Here is a 13,996-nt window from a genome sequence, read left to right as displayed (position 1 = left end):
GTAGCTGCCAGCTGATTCCAGTATAACATATAAATTCCAATTTGAAACTGAAAGCCTTTTAGATTCTAGTTGAAGCCTATCTTTCCAGACTCATTCCACTTTACATTCCTTCACATATTTTAATTTTTTGTCAAATTGGCCTTTTTGCTGTTACCCACATGCCATGTTCCACGCCTTTGTTCAGGTTTCCCCCCATGCCTGGAATGTTCCTCTTCCTCCTCCCTGCTCATCTTCCTCCTTTCCACATCTTGGAATCTCTAGTTCCTTTCTAGGCTTAGTTCCTACATGAGGCTTCTCCTGATCCCTCCTAGTTGTTAGTATTCTTTGTATCCCTAGAACCTAACACAATGCCTTGCACATAGTAGGTGCTTAATAAGTGCTGTTGAATTGATTGAGGAAATTGTGAAGGGCCTCATAAATCTGTTCATCCTTAAAGGATGACAAGTGAAGAGAAGAGGGTTAGGTCCAGCCACTTAGGGAAATGAGGTAGGGAAGTCACATAGTACATTTGGAGGAGTGAGTAGAACAGCTGGGATTGATTTTGCATGAGGAGAGCTAAAGTTGGAGAGGCAGACTGGTGTTAAATTATGGAGAACCTCTATTATCAGGTTAATGTGATGAGATTTTTCTGGGACTAGACAGTTCATTCAGAGCACTGCAGTAAAGATGACATGGGTTTTATCACTTTGCGGGCAGCTAATTTTTGTCTGTCACATTGTCATAGACTAAACTCCCAACCTCTGACAGTCATCCTCAAAGTCAATGGCATTGTCAGAAGGGGAACCAGGTAAGACTGAGAATGGTTTAGCATAAGTCCATCTCCACTATTAGAAAAACAATTCAAAGACATGATCCACTAATGATCAACCACTCAATCAGCAACCTACTGTGTACCAGCCACTGTGCCAGGCATTGTGGATACAAACAGAAAAAATAAAGTCTCTGCCTTCAAAGAATGTGTGTATACATACAGACATGTATACATACATGTTATATATGTGTTTGCATATATACATACATATATATATTATATATTGTATGTATATACACACATTCCTTGAAGGCAGAGACTTTGTGTGTGTGTGTGTGTGTGTATATATGTGTGTGTGTGTGTGTATGCCTATATATTTCCATACATATATGTAGGTATACATATGTATTTGTGGAAACAACACGTACAATATAAGTTTATGCAGAATAAACAGAAAAATACAATGATAATTTAGGAGTACCATCTTCGCATTTAAAGGAAAACACATATCTGTGAAGCAATGTTTGTGATGTATGGCCATCATAAACTATGCCACCATTTCATGAAAAAGCTTATTATTATTTATGCTATTACAATGGCAGGTGGTTAAAATACACGGAATATTTATAAAAATATTATAAAAAAATGAAGATTACATTTCTATATTGTACATATGGGAAACCCATTCTCTGACAGCCCCCACCCCCAAATGCATACTCTCTGGGGTAGAGCTGACAGTTACCCAGCAGGATCCAGGACTCCTCATTTAGGAGTGAAGCTTATATGACTCCAGTGAGGCACCAGAAGAAACTTTAGATGGGCAGAATGTCATTCCTAACCTCAGAGTTGGACCAGCACATTAAGGTTTAAAACCAGAGTAAAGGTTTTGTTGTGTGACCTTTGGAGGAGGTTCACATTAGCCTGAGGTACCCTCTCTTCTCTCAATGGCCAAACTTCTGAGACTAGCTTGGGTGGACTAACTTAATGGGGGTGGCCTTGGATAAGTACTATTTCCAGCGAGACAAAGTTTTGGGTTTTTTTTTTTACATTGTAACAGAAGAAAGCAAGTATGACATCTGAAGATACGAATTTAGGAAGCAGAATAAGGAGATTGTCAGTAATTTTTAAACTAGGGTTTGTGAATTATTTGTTAAAAACATTGATAACTATATTTCAATATAATTAGTATCCTTTGTAATCCAGTGTAGTTTATTTTGTGCATCTAAAAACATTCTGAGAAGGGATTTATAGGCTCCTGGTCTATAGTGTAAAAGAACGTAGTGTAAAATGGTAGACAATTTTTTTTCCCAATGCTGCACATAATATTCTATGTACTGACTCCATGCCTTTGCATAGGCTGTGTCCCGTGCCTGGAATGCTCTCCCTTCTCTCCTCCATCACTTAGGATCCCCAGCTCCCTTCCAGGCTCACTTCAGGAGCTGCCTCCTAACTTAAGGCCTTTGTTACTTTCCCCATTTGTCAGTGCTCTTCCCTCCCTACCCCAAAGACCAGTGTACTCTGTATTTGTGTGCTTTGTATTTCCTTACCAGCACATATGTTGTATGCCTCTACTAAAATAGATTTCCTTCAGAGAAAGACTAGAAAAATGCTTAAGATGAAAATCAAGAAATAGAACAGGGGTTAGTCTGCAGGCCACCAAACCTACCAGAGGACACTTAGAGAGAAATGAGTCATAGCATGTGCCCATCAGCTAGTGGGGAGAGATGAAGGAGGGAGACACCTTTATTACAACCACCCTGAAACCCAGGATTTTCACCTTAATCCTTAGGTCCACTTAGAATACACAAGAGAAGGTTTAGAAGCAAAAGCTACAAATCCAAAAATTAACACTTAAACTTCAAAGTCTAAGGATAAGGACTTAAGGCAAAACCAGTAAATTTCCCTAACTCTGGTAACACATTTTTCATGTAATTCTGAAATGTTCCCTGTGGTTCCCATGCCCACCCAAGCCTCAGGGTTAAGATGGGGTTTTTTAAGAAGCTGACACAATTTCCTGTTAGGAACACAAATTTGTATGGGAAGAAGAATCTGCCTTGTCAAATATACCCACCCCCTCTTGTCCCATTCCCCTAAGAAACTTTTCTAATCAAAGAACAATAAATATTATAGGAATAAGGAGCCTTCTCAGCACCTCATCCCAAGTTGGATAGAACTGTCTTGAGGGCACAGTTCCCTTTGAAACTGCTGGGTGGTTCCCCTACAGGGAATCGGCTCTGCTGATGATTACAGCAAAGTGAGAACTGGCCCATCTGACTCCATGTAAACTGCTCTTTAGCTTGTCTTCTAGCCTAGGTCCTTGCTTAATTTATTTAATTTATCCCAAAGCTCATGTTACTTTTCTGATGAAGACGTCCTATGTGACTGTGTCGCTATAAATGTGAAAGTATAAGTGCATTACTATAGATCTTGGAATAGGCATGAGGGAGAGGAGTGTGGCCTCAGGAATGAAAGTATTTTCATTCAGTTAACTCTCAATGAAACAAATGAACATGGTGGCCACTGGTCAGTGGGTTTGAAGCCTAATGATGGTGAAGGCCCCTTTCCCTCAGCTTCTCAATTTATTGGATTTAGAACTGATAAAATTGAGCCTCTAGTGATCCTGGGAGTACCCCTTCTACCTCCTTTGTAAGGGAACCTTTATTTCTTTATTCCTATCTTTGCTCATATTCTAACATCTGAACAGACATCAGATTCCTCAGGCCTCTAGTAAAAGAGATATTCTGCCTAATGATATGCACCTGAAATAGACAGACACATGAAAACAATAATTAAATAAGGTGTGGGAGGAGCGACTTCATGGTTAGGAAAGGAAATAATGTATAAAATTCCAGGAAAAATCCATACAACAACCTATTTACAACTATTTGAGCAATTCAGTAATATAAGCTATAACTGGGAACAAATTTGTTGTAAATTATTTATGTTTGAATGCTAAGCGAGATCAGTCATAGAACTGTCATTAATGAGTGTAACATCTATACAGCAGACAGTGAAGTAGAAGTACTATGTGGCTAATTTGGCTGGTTTAGATAGCTAAACAGAATAATCCACTGTGAAGCCAAAATTTAGGCTCTATGGTCAGGTTTGTGGGAATCAATATACTGCATTTAAATAGTTTGATATTTCAAGTTTTCTGTAAGAGTTCAAAAATCCCTGAATACCTTTGAAGTATACAGGGAGTTACAGTTTCATTTTCCTTGTAACAGAGGAAGGTAAGTGGCAAGTAAGTTTTGGGTTTTGTTTTGTTTTTAAAAACAAACAAATTAACAAAATCCAATTCCTGCTATAAATAACCCCCTCCCCAATTCAGTAACTCATAATCTCTTAACAAGTTTGTGTTAGGCAAATCATTCCTAAGAATTAAGGGCAATTTTCTAAGATATTGCATACATTCAAGCCATTATAACTTACTATGTAGTTTCAAAAGCTAAACTGAAGTTTATTAAAATTGAACAAAAGTATTTCTCAAGAAGCAAGCTTCTTTGTAACTTGAGTTATTTCTCTGCTTTTAATTCTTCCCTTAAAAAATGTTTCCTCCAAGTAAGCAATAGTGGAATCCACAGTCATTTGCGTTCTGTTTGTTTGGTTTTTTTCCCTTTCACCTCTTCTGGATACCTTATATTACAGAAGTATAGTAAATTAGAGTTTGCAAAGTACTTTCACAGAGACACAGATAAGATACACATGGTTAAAAACAAAAGGCAGCAACAGAACCACATGATTTAGCCAGGATCACAAAATGAATCACATAAATCAAAACTCCTAGAAATCATCCATTCCCACTAGGAATATGGACTAAAGTCAGGTCCCATCTTTCACAAACTGCTCCCATCAAACGTGACTAAATAGAAATTTTTCAAAGGCTCTACTCAAAACATTTGCTTGAGAAACTTTCTGAATAGAGTCACTGCCTGCTGAAACACATGCAGTATATGAAAGATCAGATTTCTCTATCCAGCTGTCCAGAATCCCATTAGTCCCGCTTACTACTGTCCATCTTCTTCTATAATTAGGATGGCTTAAGGTTTATCTGGGCCTTTTTCAAAACCAGATTTCCTTCCTAGCAGCAGCAGCTGTCACTCACTCTTGCCTTAATGGTATCTGAGGGCTTACTTTTGATTTACATTATGGTGGAACTCATGTGAGCCTGAAGTGGGGGGATAAGGACATGGAAGGATGCTTTCTATTCTGTTATTTTTTGGAGAGGAGTCTTACCTGAGGATGGGCATGTTGATTTACCACCTGATCTGTCTTCAGTAGACCTTTAGTACACTTCCCTTTCTTCTTCAGTTTTGTCTCTCCTTCTGTGGGAAGTGATTCTGTTGGTGTTGGAAGGGTTTCTGCTCCTTGCTGTGCTTGGGTCGAAATGGCATATTCTCCTCCATGGAATTGGGAATTAAGATGAATAGCTTCTGCCTCTTCATGAAAACTCTCTCTTGTATCGCCTGGGTGAAGTTCAAGACCCCTGACTTCTCCAGGACCTGGGAGGTTAAGCGTGTCATCTGTTGCGTTTTCTTTCAGGTTGGTGTTCAGCTTCCTGGGTTTCCTTTTAGCCCCTGGTCTCCTCACCCTGACTAATTTCTGTGAGCCCTTCATCCACGGTAGGTCTCCCTCCACACTTTTCTCTGCTGGGTTCTTCACAGACTGGTTTGTCACTGGCTTTCCTAACTCATAAGTCTGGGGCATCATCTCTCCAGGTGTCTTATCCATGTTCATCAGACTGTCAATGGCAAGAGACTCTCCTGCTTGGTGACTATCTGCATTTTCTCCTTTCATTCCTGGTTGATCACTATCATTGGCTATAGAAGCGACAGGGAGCTTATATCGCTCTTGGTCTTTCAATGGGGATGTTTCATCTTGAGGGTGTCCCAAAATAAGAGTCATTCCTGGTTGCAAGGTAGACTGTTTGTAAGTGGGTGAACTGCTCCTTCCAGCTACTTCTTGGAGTTTTGAGTGATGACCACAGAAGCCAATGGTAGTATCCATAGGCACAATGTTATCTGACACCTGACACTGACAAGCCATTTCACTGTGCTCACACCCACTCAGACAACCCTCTCTGAATTTTGTCTCTTCGTCATCTCTTTCTAATAAAAAGACAGGGTCATTCCCTCTGAGGTTCTCTTGCCAGATCGCATTAGAGTAATCTGTCATAACATCGGAACATTCCAAATACTCAAGGTCATCATCCAAAAACTCCTCAGTCCAGGTTAGGTTTATCTCTGGGCAGAGTTCAAAATCTGTGTCAGAATCTTCACTGGAAATCTCTGGGGAGACATTCTGCTTGGTTGTAGAGCTGTTTTCTGGGTAAATGGATGTGGTTTCCTCAGGCAGTGCCATGCTAAAGCTAATATATTTCTGTATTTTAGAGTCTCGATGGCTAGATGGTAAAACTTCATCATTATGACCATAACTGGCCATACAGTCATCAATTAACCTTGATGGTTTGGAATGTACTAGCCCAGTGCAACATTTTTCCAGTCTGTCTGCCTCATCCCTGCCTTTAGGGAAAACTAAATTGAATGCATTTTCCTCTATGTAATTGTGATTAGAGCATTTCTCTTGAGCTTGAATAGTGCTTTGGATACCTGCGTCTTTTTCAGGACTATACGACATACTGTCATTGTTGGACTGTAACTGTGACAAGCTGGAGCCTCTGAATCTGGGGAAAGAAGAACTGGACAGAGTAGAAGTGTCCTCAGTGACATTTCCTTTCTCCTGGAAAAGTTGCTCTTTCTCATTAATTTGATGTGAATTGTCCTTCTTGCACATCTCAGTCTTATTCTTCCAACCCCTAGCAGCATCTTCTCTCAGGTGAGGATTGAGATGTGAGTTCTCTGAAAAACACTCAACTTCAATATAAGCTGAACAGCAAATCATTCCAAAATGGTTTTGAGCAGAGATCTGATAAGCCGCAGCATCATTCTTGGTGCAGCTGAGGTGAAAGAGGAAAAACACAACAACAACATTGTTCACTACATGATGGATGGATTGTCAGTAGAGTCTCAAAAAACTTTTCACAAAACTACCCCAAACAGAGAAAGTTGGCTGTTTGCCTAGATGAAAAAAGTGTCTCCTTTTCCACAATTTACCTCCTACCAGGGAGAAATGCTATGACATTTTTGGATTACTGGGAATTTGAGAAAGTACCATTCTAGCTTTTGTTTCTGAGCAAGAAATTGCAGCTTACACTCAAATAACTACCATATCTTGCCCCACATGACTGAAACAACCTGAACAATAATTGAATTTAAAGTCATGTTAAAAACTGTGGCTCTTGCCAGTGGGTCTCTCTGATTACAATGCCCCTAATCATGGGAAAATGAGTTTTGCTAAGCACTGTTCTAGCCAGTGAACTGGCCAGAGCTATCAATCATAGTCTTTGAGTGATTCTGGCTGAGAATGCCATTAGAAGGGAGAGGTGGTATGATGTTAAAATTATTAAATACTGAAGTACAGGATTTGAGTCCCAACACCAACACTTCCTAACTGTGTAACATATGGTAAATCATTTAACTTCTCTGAACTTAATGTTGATCATCTGTAATACAATCATAATAATATTTGCATGACCTCTCTCTTGTGGTTATTCTGAGCATCAAATGCAATGGTGTATGCAAGGGTTTTTGTTTGCTGATAAAATGCAAGCTTCTTAAGTAAAGAGGCTGTTCAATTTTTGTCTCTGCATCCCAGATCCCGGCACAGTGCTTGGTGCACAGGATCATAAGTTTACAGCCACACCTTTGAGACCACTCCTTCATTTTACAGATGAGGAAAATAAGGCTTAGAGAAGTTAAATCATAGTCACATAACTAGGGAGTATATAAGGCAGGATTTCAGCTCTGGACCTATAGACAGGAAGACCTGAGTTTAAATGCAGACTCAAACACTTAATAGCTGTGTGACCCCAGACCAGTCACTTGACTTCTTGGCCTCAGTTTCCTCCTCCGCAAAATAGGAATAATAATAGCACCTACCTCCTAAAGTCATTGTCAGGATCAAATGAGATAATATCTGTAAAACACTTTGCAAACTTTAAAGTGCTATATAAATACTAGCTATTATCATCACCATCATAAATTATTATAATTCCTGGCTGCAGGCTCAGTGCTCTTCTCAATGAAGATATTTAATAAATATTTGCTTATTGACTGACATAGCATCGTCATTATTGACTACTGACTTCATATGTTGTACTCTCCTGATTCCTTTTTCTATATGACTCTACCTCGAAGTTCTGGAGAGCTTTGGTCATACTATTATGACCTATTAGAGGGGAGACCAATGTTATCTATTCATAATCACAGTATTCTATGAATGCCTTGAATTTAGATAGGACCTGATACTTGGTGACCTTTCACCTACCTCTCATTTGATTTCATAATATTACTAACCTCTGTTTGATACATTTCAGGAATCCACAGCCTTTCAGAAATGGAATACCGTATGCCTGGTTCCAATTTGCCAGAGAAAGAGAAGTGCTTACGCAGGCAAGTGTCATTTGGTAAGGCTCCAAACATTTGGAGGTAAACACACATTCCGTCAATTAAGAAGGAATTCAGGTTAATGGGCTAAGGGAGGCTCAATCCCTCCTTACTGTGAAGTATTCAAAGAACAGGTTCTGAGAGCTCATCCAGTCCAACTTCCTCGTTTTATTTATTTAGTTTTTAATTTATGGAATAAAACAAGCAACTTTCTCATTTTAAAAGAGAAAATTAAGGCATAAAAGCACTGTGACTGCCCAAGATCATAGAAGTAGAGTCAGACCTAGAACCTAGGTAGCTTGACTCCAGAACTTGGGCTCCTCCTATGCCAAACTGCCTTTTAATTCCTAGCTGATTACATTTCTAAGAAAATATAATGATTGAAATGGAAATTTTAATATGGGGAGGAGGGGAGTAATTCTGGTGCATAGAGGTACCTTATGTGCACTGGGTGCCTAAGGGGAAAAGGGACTACTAGGAAATGGGAGAAAGCTACAGGAAAAAAAGGAAGAGAAGAAATCTTGAAATTTTCTTGAAGCCTCTATTATTAGTGGAAATAACAACAACAATAGATCATTTATGCAGTGCTTTAAGGTTTACAAAACACTTTACTAATATTATCTGATTTTATCCTCACAACAACTTTGGGAGGTGGGTACTATTATTTTCCCCATTTCACACAGGAAGAAACTGAGACAGACATGGATTAAGTGACTTGGCTCATGTCTCACAGCTAAGTGTTTGAGGCAAGATTTGAATTCAGATCTATCCTAACTTCAGGTCCAACACTCTAACCATATTATATACCACCTAGTTGCCTCTAGAAAGTACTTTCAGGGCAGAGTACCAGGGCCCTAGTCATACACGACCATTTGTGTAAGATGTCTATGGGAACTATTTGTTCATCAGAAAATGTAATTAGAACAGTTGACTCATTGACAACGATGCAGACTAAAGACATTAATTAAGATATGTGTGTTTTGTATCCTTACATTTCTCCCTAGCATACAGTAACCATTTAATAAATGCTTATAGATTGATATATAAAAGCACCAAGAAACCATAAAGTACTTTATAGGTTTAATCTATTTTTGTAACTGTTGTCAATATTCATGATATTAGTAATAATCATAAGGAAATCACTTAACCTCTCAGGGTCCTTGGCAACTCTTTAAGATGTTAAGTTGTGGGGCAGTTAGGTGGCACAGTGGATAGAGCTATGGCCTTGGAGTCAGAAGTACCTGAGTTCAAATCCGGCCTCAGACACTTGACACTTAAACTAGCTGTGTGACCCTGGGCAAGTCACTTAACCCTGACTGCCTCACCAAAATAAATTGCATAACAAAATAAGTTGCACAACAGGTGCCAATATGTATTGATAGAGAAAGTTTCCTCAATGGTAGTCTGCGACACCAATAAAAATCATGAGCCTGGTCTAAAAGAATAATAATCATAAAAATAATTACTATGAACTTACTCTAGATATCTATATAATGCCTAATATATTAAATACTCAATAAATACTTGTTGACCATTGATCTACATCACATAGTGTACATGCAAAATGTATGGCTCTCCTATCCAGAAGAGGGCAGTGTTATATCCAAATGTATAAATGGACACAAGACCTTTTACCTCTTTACCCCTTTTTTCTGGGATGTTCATTTCTCTAGGGCAGGTACGTGGTACAGTGGTTGGAGTGATGCATCCCAAACAAGTTTAAAATCTGAGTTTAAAATCTGGTCTCAGACACTAGATATGTGACCTAAGGCTGTCTGCCTCGGTATCCTTGTCTGTGAAATGGGGAAAATAATAGGTTTTGAGGATGAAGTGAGATATTTGTAAAGAGCTTGGTAAACCTTAAAGTGCTATATAAATTCTAACTAATAAAATTCCTGGATCCCCACATTTTCTCCCCTTCTTCATACTTATTCCTAGATGCTCTCTGAAGCACGCACTCCTTTATAAACCATTTCCCTGACCCTTTGGATTTCACATCCACAGTATGTGCAATGTACATGTATATGCTTCCTTTTTAGTCGGAGGATGATTGCATGTCTGTAATACATTTCTTCCTACAGAACCCTCAAGCTCACTGGTGACATGCTGGGATGATCAGCACCCAAAGGAGAGGGAACCACTAGCAAGGTCAGTAAAAACATTTCGCCATTTGGAAGCAAATTAGAGTTACCTTTCCAGTTCCCCTTGGTTTGGCATGAGTGGGTGTACAGGAAGAGTGCTGTTTGCTCTTTTTTCCTGTTTTCTGTTTTTTGACATCCTCATAATTTTTAAGGGATATTCTGAAATAGTTAAGAGTGTTTAGAGGGGATGATGGGTGGCATTACCCATTTTCAATTCTATTTTTAACAATTTTGCTATTTAAAAACCTTAGGAGTGATCAGGGTCAACTTATGGGAAAATCTTTAAACAAGCTCTTTAAAAGCATGTGGAATGAATGAATGACCAAATGAATGAATGAAAAAGCATTTATTAAGCAACGTATTAAGTGCCAGGAAAACAAATAGAAAATAGAATCTCAGGGGCAGCTAGGCGGTGCAGTGGATAGAGCATTGGCCTTGGAGTCAGGAGGACCTGAGTTCAAATTTGGCCTCAGACACTTGACACTTAATTAGCTGTGTGACCCTGGGCAAATCACTTAACCCGATTGCCTAGCCAGAAAAAAAAAATGGAATCTCCTACATTTCTTATGGTAAGACATACAGTGATGGAAACTGGGTGAGGGTTTTAAAATACACAATATACTAGCATTACTAGAAACAAATGCTTCAGAATAACTGATAATAATAATGATGATAATAATAGTTAACATTCATATGGCACTTACGATGTGCCAGGCACTGTGCTAAATGCATTACAATTATTATCTCAGTTGATCCTCACAACAACCCTGGGTGGTAGAGGCTACCTATAAGATAAGGAAACTAAGGCAGAGATTAAATGACTTGCCCTCACATAGCTTCTAAGTATCTGAAATTGGATTTAAACTCAGGTCTTCTTGACCTCGGGCCTCCATTGCTATCTAGCTGCCCCAAAATAGATAGACCAGAAATGCACTCTAAAATTGGTCTAATTTCTAAGAGTTTAACATCAAGGCCTTTATTTACAGTCAGAAAATGTGGGTTCATTAATTCATAGAATTCTGAACTAGAAGGGACCTTAAGGATCATCTCATCTTCAGTAACAGAAGAGGAACTGGAGCCCATTAAGCTTAATTGATTAACACAAGATGGTGAAGCTATTATGTTACAGAGCAGGGGATTGAACCCAGCTCCTCAAACTCCAAATCCAGTGTGTTTGCTATTATATCACAAATTTAAGAAGAAAAAAAAAAGTGAGGAGATGATGATGATGATGATGATGATAGGGAACGGCAATTATCCACATATATGTTGAATCTCCCTCTGCCAAAAACTAACAGCCAATAATTTCTCCATGTGCATTAATAGCCATTTTATCCTTCAAAATGTAGAAGAACTACAAGGGGAAATTGATCTGATTCTCACCACAAGCAGGAGCTAATTTTATTCTCCAAAAATTCTACCTTTTCAAAAGTTTTCTTTAAGAACCAATGGGTGGCCCTGGAGTCAGGAGGACTTGAATTCAAATCTGGCCTCAGACACTTATTAGCTGTGTGACCCTGGGCAAGTCACTTAACCCCCACTGCCCCTCCAAAAAATTAGTGGAAATAATATTCTTTGCCTAATTCTACTAATGGGAAGGAAATGGTTACTGTGATAGAGGAGGGATGATGGGGACTTTGTGGAGAAGTGACCATTCCTTTCTAGAACTTCTGATGAAGCAGAGGAAAATTGGGCACAGTCTGACATGAGGCTAAGCTTTTGGGAAAGGAGATTTCTGAGGATTTAGAAGAAGGATAGGTAAAATCCTATAGGAGAAGTCAGATCAGAGGAGTAGGGAAACTGTCAAAAATAAAATTCTAAAGACACAAAGGGAAATTATTTTAGTAAGGAAGAAAAATAAGAGTTATCTGAAGTCAGTCAACTAGCCGTTTACTAAGTGCCTACTATGTGCCCCAAACTGTGTTTAGCACTAGGTATACAAAGAAAGACAAAAGACAGTCCATGCCTTCAGGGAGCTCATAATCTGCTAGGGAAAGACAATACGTAAACAGCTGTTCTATTACAAATCAACCAAGAGGGGAGAGCCCTTCCCAAGGTGGGACGTGGGATTCTACCCTTGATTTCTCCAAGTGATTGCGCACTGTAAGGTGTGGCTATGAACAATTAGTCCCAGTCCTCAGTGCCCTGGGTTCCTGCCTAAAGGAAAGGGAACATAAAAGGGTGAATGTGCAGGGCTTTTTGGATTCTCCCTGGGAAAGATTACACTGGCAGCAAGTAAGGGAGTAATGCATCAATTACACTTCACTAAGGGACAGAGAGTACAGAGGTAGGCAGTACCACATGGGAGTGGGGTGGGAGAGGGACACAGACAGCTGTGGGAAGAGACTGGGGAGGGAGAGGGGCACAGAAAGTCACGTGATTACAGATCAGGGTTGGAAGCACTTGGGCAGCATGGGGCTGAGGGGCAGGGTGTGGGGGTCCCATTCTAATACGGTTCTGGTGGTGGAGGACAGACTAACTCTTGTCTAGGCCACCTTAGTATTGTTCATTAACATATCAGTATCTTCTCAAAGTTGTCATTGCCAGGTTAGGGTTCCTTAGTTGGCATAATGTTTCTCTGGTTTTACTAAGCATGTCTGGAGTTTATCTGTAGTTTATAGACCAAGGGAACATTAGTAGGACAAAGGAGCCATTATTTTGGGGCCTAGCTGGCTTCTTCTAATTTAGTGCATAATCTCTGATGTGGACTTAATTAATTAAGGAGGTAGATTTTTTTTTTTCAAGTGGCTTCTATGTTCCCCTTTACACTCTAAATTCCTATGTATTGTTACCTTACTCTGGCTATTTATATACTTACTATACTACCTGGTGGGGTGGGGGGTGGGGGAGATCATAACAAGATAAAATTTCAGCACACAACTACGTACAAACAAGGTATATTAAGGATAAATTGAAAGGAGTCCCAGAGGGAAAGCACTAAGATTAAGAAGGACTGAGAAAGGTGTCTTGCAGAAGATGGTAATTAAGTTGAGACTTGAAAGAATCTAAATATAGGCTACTTTTCATTTACTGAACTTTAAGAACAAAAATTATTCCATTAATCATTGCTTTCCATCTCTTGGTCCCATGGTGTAAAAGATCAGTTGTCTTGTGGAAATACAATTTTTGCTAATTTAAAGAGATTAATGAGAATGTCAAGGGAACTCACTAGTCAACTTAGATTTTTTTTAAAAGTATTTATAAAAGACAGAAGCAAGGGCATGTAACAGAGGATGAATTTAAGGGTGGCATGGTCCTATAAAAATGGTGTCAAGTGATGACTGTAAATGGAGTTTGTAAAGGAAAACTAAAGACAATAAAATGGTTTTGATTTTAGCTATATGGGGGGGGAGAGAAAGAAGGGCATCAAAGAAGAGATGGTACTTGGGGCAGATGGAACAAAGATAACTGGCACCAAAGAGAAGGCAGAGCTATTCATGTCTGCATTTGCTTCTGTTTGCTTTTTTTTTTTTTTGCCAAGGACAAGGACCTTTGCACTAGAAATGAGGGAACAAAAATGACTAATAGGGAATTTGTACCCAAGATAAGTAAAGAGATAATAAGAGCATCTAGTTGCCCTGCATGAATTTAAGTTTCTT

At 39.1% G+C, this 13,996-nt stretch overlaps 1 protein-coding gene and 1 long non-coding RNA gene across 3 annotated transcripts in view; one reads left to right on the top strand and one right to left on the bottom strand.

Moving 5' to 3' along the window:
- ALPK2 (alpha kinase 2) overlaps positions 1-13,996 on the bottom strand; it is a 169,383-nt gene that overhangs the window by 103,263 nt on the left and 52,124 nt on the right. For both annotated transcript variants that reach the window (XM_078153240.1, XM_020994853.2), the window contains exon 4: positions 4,988-6,707. In XM_078153240.1, the coding sequence (XP_078009366.1) occupies positions 4,988-6,707 (1,720 nt within the window). The remainder of the gene's footprint in view (positions 1-4,987; positions 6,708-13,996) is intronic.
- LOC144456931 (uncharacterized) overlaps positions 1-13,996 on the top strand; it is a 56,353-nt gene that overhangs the window by 31,565 nt on the left and 10,792 nt on the right. Inside the window, exons 2-3 of the long non-coding RNA XR_013486159.1 lie at positions 8,187-8,276; positions 10,338-10,404. This is a non-coding gene — a long non-coding RNA (uncharacterized LOC144456931). The remainder of the gene's footprint in view (positions 1-8,186; positions 8,277-10,337; positions 10,405-13,996) is intronic.

The sequence above is a fragment of the Phascolarctos cinereus genome, unplaced genomic scaffold (genome assembly GCF_003287225.1).
Source record: "Phascolarctos cinereus isolate Bilbo 61053 unplaced genomic scaffold, phaCin_HiC Scaffold_4;HRSCAF=312, whole genome shotgun sequence".
In the NCBI taxonomy this organism is placed as follows: Eukaryota; Metazoa; Chordata; class Mammalia; order Diprotodontia; family Phascolarctidae; genus Phascolarctos; species Phascolarctos cinereus.
This window is presented reverse-complemented; position numbering and strand designations above follow the sequence as displayed.